The sequence below is a fragment of the Homarus americanus genome, unplaced genomic scaffold (assembly GCF_018991925.1).
Source record: "Homarus americanus isolate GMGI-L3 unplaced genomic scaffold, GMGI_Hamer_2.0 scaffold52806, whole genome shotgun sequence".
Lineage (NCBI taxonomy): Eukaryota > Metazoa > Arthropoda > Malacostraca > Decapoda > Nephropidae > Homarus > Homarus americanus.
Genome location: NW_024720773.1, coordinates 6,070,176 through 6,076,175, shown reverse-complemented (window position 1 = coordinate 6,076,175; position 6,000 = coordinate 6,070,176). Strand labels below are relative to the sequence as shown.

The window sequence follows — 6,000 nt, the reverse complement described above, 5'->3', positions numbered from 1 at the left end:
TCAAGGACAAAGGGGGGCCTCTTACACTTACTTTACTGTAGTTTTACTTATATTCATCTGTACAGTTACACTTAAAACTAGCATTTATTTCTTGGTTTAATCATTATCGGAATCGAGGACTTATCTCTTTGTGAATGCTGTGATGTCAAATCGGGGTAGAAGCGCACTGCCTCCAGGAGTTCACTCATATTTTCACTTCCCACACATACACACTCATGCTCTTCATTTTTCTTATTTTATAGTTTTATTTATTCTTTATTTCTAAGTCATATTAGAGTATTGTAATCATTATTACACAACTTTTATAGTTTCATTACATGAAATAATGGCAAAATGCCATCTTACAGGCCACCTCATCCCCAGTTTTCCCCTTCCCAATGAGTCAAGCTGTCACTACATTGAATTTTGACCTAACATTAATTATTGCATGCTCTTGTAACAATGAGTTCAGATAGAAGGAATTGCACTATAGTGGCATGGGTCTTACAGGTCATTCATTGGCCATTAAGTAATTAAAGAAATACACAGCTACTGAAAGGTTCCATGACCAGTAATACAAATGGGCAAATTTTCATAATTTACTTATAATTATGACATTAACAGCACAAAGTAGTCAACAAAATTATAAATTATAAAAAAATGATGCACAGTACATAAATTAAGGAACAATTACACGCTGGTAACCAAAAAGGCTTGAATATAATCATTAATTCAAACTACAAGATTTGGTTGTTGTAATGGGGACATTTCTGTTACATGATAATGTCCTTTAGGGGTATCAGGGTCTCGTGAATGTGATTCATGTACCCCCCTGCAAATTGCTTGAGTAGTATGGCACGTAGAGCTAAACAGTAGTGGCAGTATGGGTCCAGATGTAGCCATAAGGATGCTACATGAGAAGATATGAATGTCTGCTGGCATCAAATTACTGCGTCATCATGTCACAGGCTCAAAATAGTCGATGGTTTGGTGGGCCGTTACTGCAGCAATATGGAATGAAAGGGAATTATATAATTCTTATCTGTACAATTTTTTCCTGGATCAACTATTAAATAAGAGTACAAAAAAGCCAGATGATCTACCCCAAAAATATATATATATCAATTTACCACATACATCAGTATTATGGAATGAAAGCTACAGCTACAAAAGATTTTGAGACGCAACTTATTTGGAAAATGTTACTTTCTATTTCACACTCACCCATGCATTGGAGGACGAGGATGTGGATTCCTGCAAAATGTGAAGGTTCAAATATACAGGACTGCTGTTTTGTAAAAGGAAAACAATCAATGTCATTCAGTAATTCCCATTACCTAAAATTCTAAATGCTTTATAAATAAAAGAAAAAACACACACAATAATTTATGTTAAAACATCAATTTTATCTCATGTCATCTACAACTTAAGTTCATCATATTTGTCCCTTGTTCTGAGTAAACACATACAGTAATACCCTGTTTAATTGTTTATGTCACCTCTTTTGTTATTTTGCAAATATGTCATCACTTGATTATGCCACTACTACAGTACAGTACAGGTACTTGATTTACCGTATATCTTGTTTACCCCACACTTATGTCACTGATGGTATCTATTGCTCTTCTCTCTTGTCTCCTAAGCCACCTACCCTTTCTTCTCCTGAGACATTTAACCCCTTTTATCCTGAGCCACCTAACTACAGTACATGGACTGCTGAGCATCACACATACATTCATGTAACTCAATAATCTATACACACACAAACCTCAATATACAAACAATACTTCACTAGTCAGGTATTGAACCCGGAACCTCTGCATGGGAACAGGGAGTGTTACCATGGCACCACAGGGACAATTATAAGCCTGATCCTTTGTCTTATTCTTAGCAATGGGAGCCACCACTGGGGTTAGCCCATGTCAACTATGTGGTCGTAGTAGCATTTTGCAGAATCCAGCTAGAAAGTGCAAGGCTATCAATAAATTTCTATACTGTACAGGTAGTCCATACATACACGGACTTCAATATAGTGAACAGTACAAGTACAGTTGTCCCTCGATTAACGAACACAATTGGTTCCACAGAGTCGTTCGTTAAATGAAAATTTCGTTAACTGAATATTATTTCAATGGGATATTGGGTAATTGGTTCCAACTCACAGAAAAAGTATACATACAAAGCACTGTATACTGGTAATAGAATTAACAAAACATTAAATATAAACTAAATACTGGTACAGTACAAGTACTGTACTGTACTGTACAGTATACTGTACAATAAAAAAAAAATAGAATACAGTACTGCATTTTAACTTATTTGAGGTGTGTATGTCGTATTCCCGGCAGCTTTGTTTACATATCAAACGGCTGATTGTAGAGGCAGTCGATGATGACATGCCATATTCTTTACAGAGTGCATTGGTTCTAATGCCTTCTTCATGTTTCATAATAATTTCTGCACTGTATATTATCAATATATGAACTAAATTTCAGAATGACCAATAATTTTAATATAAAAAATGCAAAAATATTCAAGAGCACAACTTTCTTGATATTTACTCCACTGGAAACGAATGTAAACATAGAACCAATTACTGTATTGGCGGACTAGCCGATCAGCTGATGCGCACAACAAAGAGTGTTTCTCGTAAGGCTTTCGTTAATCAAAGTTTTGTTTGTTACTGGAATTGAAAATCCTTATGGGAGCTAATTTGTTAACCAAAATTTCGTTAATTGGACCATTCGTTAATCGAGGGACCACTGTATAATATAGTACATACAGTATATTAATTATATACAGTATACCATTTTAGATATTTTTTTAATAGAGTACCCTTATATTATTCTACCCTTTATCATCATCAATGCTTTACAGCCTTTTTCCATGAAAGCAAATATTAGCTGCAATTACTTGATAGCAGCTTTACATGCTGCACAGTCTTTTGCAGTCTCCCCCATTTGACACATTGGTTCCCAGACGACCCCATAATGAAATACACTACAAAGTCCCAAACAGTGCTGCTGGGACTTTGGGGTTGCTTTTTATTCTAATTAAAATTTTCATGCCATATTTAAACATTTACTCTCTTCAAAAAAATATGAACTATTTTCTCTCAAAATTCTGTACATACTTAAGTAACTATAAAAGACAGAAAAAATCTACAGTACCTAAATGAGGATAATCGCAACCCTTCATGCTGTATCTGTCCCCCACAAGTAGTAATCACTAAAACAGTTTGACTACTGGGTAAGTTCTGTTCGATTCTGTTGACTCGCAGTTAACTGGGAGTAAACAGGTTGTACACTCCCCTTCACTAGTGCATTCACAGGGGTTTGTCAAGTTTTGTGCAATGTGGCAGTCCTGTGTTTGTTTACATTTGACAGAAGGAAACTCGCAATAGTAAACCTAATGTAGTGGATACTCTCCCCTACAACTGCCACTGCCGTTAGTCGCTGATAGCCTATCCCGCGACGAGTTTCTCTGACAAGCCTAGCCGTCTGGACTGCACCGGGGGGGGTGGGGCCGGCCAACAGCAATGCTTACTTCCGGTGGACGTGTATATAAGCTCACAGCCTCGCTGTGAAAGGCATTCTACTGAGCACACACAAACCAACAAGACCTCCTCTCAACAAGCTCCTCACCACACAGCAACTCCCTGGCACTGCACTGTATATAATATATATATATATAGAAAACGCCATAGCTGAGTTTCTCTTCTCACCTCCATCCTAGTGCGATCCAACATCACGTTAACCCCACAATGGTGACCCCCGGAGTAACGCACTCACACAGGATGGATGAGGGAACCACTACACCACACGAGGTCCCTCCTAACACCATCTGGGAGAGAGTTACTACACTACGTGTTTGCTGTTCAACACCTTCATTAATCTGTATGTTCACTGTATGTTCCTTTACCTATCTCTAATGAAGGCTTTTGTTAAACCACCAATGTATGTAATAAGCCATTTATGTCCAATGTATATTTTCAGCCTTCGGGCTGCAGAACTTTTTCAATAAACCGTTAATTATTATTATTTATTATTATTAGAAGCGGATCACTCTTCCAGTCTTCAATCACAACATTGAAGACTGGCTAATCCACACGGAGGTAGCTCTCATCGGCTCTACAGCTACAGACGAACAGAAGTACATCACCCTGGTCTGTTCCCTGCCCACAGAAGTCACCACACAAGATGCAGAAGTCATCACTAAGCCCCCAGATGACAACAAGTTTGCAGCTCTACGAGATGCTCTCAAGAGGTTATACCAGCGGCCTGACACCAGTTTCCTGCAAGACCTCTCCGGTCTCTCCCTCGGCAAATCAACGCCTGCACCAAACTCTCGCCACACAGACAGGCTTCCTGACACTATCCTGCGCTAGCAGCTTCACACTCAGAAGCTCCCTGCAGAAGTTCGTCTTGCCCTGTCCGCAATGGACTATTCTACATCCCCGGCGACCTACGCAACCACGACAGACAGAATATTCCATGAATACACTGCTGTGGGCCATGTTGCCGCGGGCAACTCAGCAGTCACACCTTCACTTAGCCCCGGTTTTGTCAACCAGATCAACGCTCCTCAGAGAAGTAGCATTCCACCAGACAAACAAGACATGATGGTCCTGCTACTGCCTCTACACCGCAGAATGGACACCCTCGACCAGCTCTGCTCCTCCATGCCTGCTGCTGCTCCTGTTCCTGCCCCACACACTGTGTCCTACCAACCCCGACAGCCCTGTCCTGCCTTAGACGCCGCCGCCAGCCCCCAGCACAATGTACTTGCCTTCTGTTGGTACCATCAACGTTTTGGTGCGAAAGCTAGACACTGTGAGGCTCCTTGCAACTACACAAGGAAGCGACGTCAACGGGGGTTGGTAAACCCCACTACCTCCGTCACTTCAGGCGTCTCATCGCTGCATGTCACTGACCACATCCGTGGACTCAGTCACCCATGTGTACAGGCTACCCAGTGCCTGGCCTACCAGTCCTCTAAGATACATCGACCCACATGGGATCCCTGAGAAACCTTCCCTTTACCCAAAGGACGCTTCTAGGTAGTGCACCTTGACAGCGTGGGACCTCTTCCATCATCCTGCGGCAACACCTACATCTTTACATGCATTGACCGTTTCACCAGGTGGACAGAAGCCATTCCCATGCCTAATGCTACAGCAGAGTCGGCCGTCCGTGCCTTCCTGTCTGGTTGGGTCTCCCGTTTCGGTCCTCCCATGACTGTCATCACTGATCGAGGAGTCTAGTTTGAGTCTCACCTCTGGCATAGTCTCCTACAGTTCCTCGGCACTTCCAGACACCTCACTACTTCTTACCACCCTCAATCCAACGGCATGGTAGAGCGGTTTCATCGTCAGATGAAGGACGCCATCAAGGCACAGCACGACCCCTACAGCTGAACGGATGCTCTACCCTTAGTGCTCCTTGGCATCCGCGCATCACACAAAGAAGACATGGACTGCAGCCCAGCGGATCTCACCCTAGGCGAACCCCTTCACCTCCCCGGGGACTTCTCGCCTACTCCTGTCCTCGACCACTTCACTCCTGCCGTCCGTCACGACCTACTGCAAACACTACGACAGGCAGTTTCTGCATTCAAGGCAACTGCCCCACGCCAGCCTTCCCATCGCCCTGAACACATTCATCTCGCACCTCCTTCGCCTGTCTGTCCACAATTGCCTCTTGCAGCACCACCTCGCCCACAACATTTTTGGGTACCCTCTTTTCATCCTCAGGTACGTACTTCTCCTGACGTGGACCCTGCTCCTGATGAGGATCCTGCATCCGGACCTATGGACCCAGACACCCCACCCGGCGCCCCTGAGGACTTTGCACCTGCCGCGAGAGAAGCACCACATTCCTCGCCTGTTCAACCTTCTCTTATCCACAACCCTTCTTCTCCCTCTGCTTCTCCCACAGATCTCGTGTCACTAGACAGAGTCGTCACCCGTAGCGGCTGAGTGGTTCACACTCCCGCCCGTTATGTCTCACATGTCCAATACAA

The 6,000-nt window shown here is 43.0% G+C and overlaps 1 protein-coding gene across 8 annotated transcripts in view; it reads right to left on the bottom strand.

The window, feature by feature from the left end:
- Positions 1-564: 564 nt before the first annotated feature.
- Positions 565-6,000, bottom strand: part of LOC121860935 (RNA-binding protein lark-like) — a 35,491-nt gene continuing 30,055 nt past the window's right edge. For 6 of the 8 annotated variants that reach the window (XM_042358320.1, XM_042358319.1, XM_042358322.1 and 3 more), the window contains 2 exons: positions 1,204-1,267; positions 565-980 (listed from right to left, as the gene is read on the bottom strand). In XM_042358320.1, coding sequence (XP_042214254.1) covers positions 978-980; positions 1,204-1,267 — 67 coding nt within the window. In that variant the 3' untranslated portion in view covers positions 565-977. The remainder of the gene's footprint in view (positions 981-1,203; positions 1,268-6,000) is intronic. The other 2 variants (XM_042358321.1, XM_042358326.1) reach the window with 1 other exon arrangement.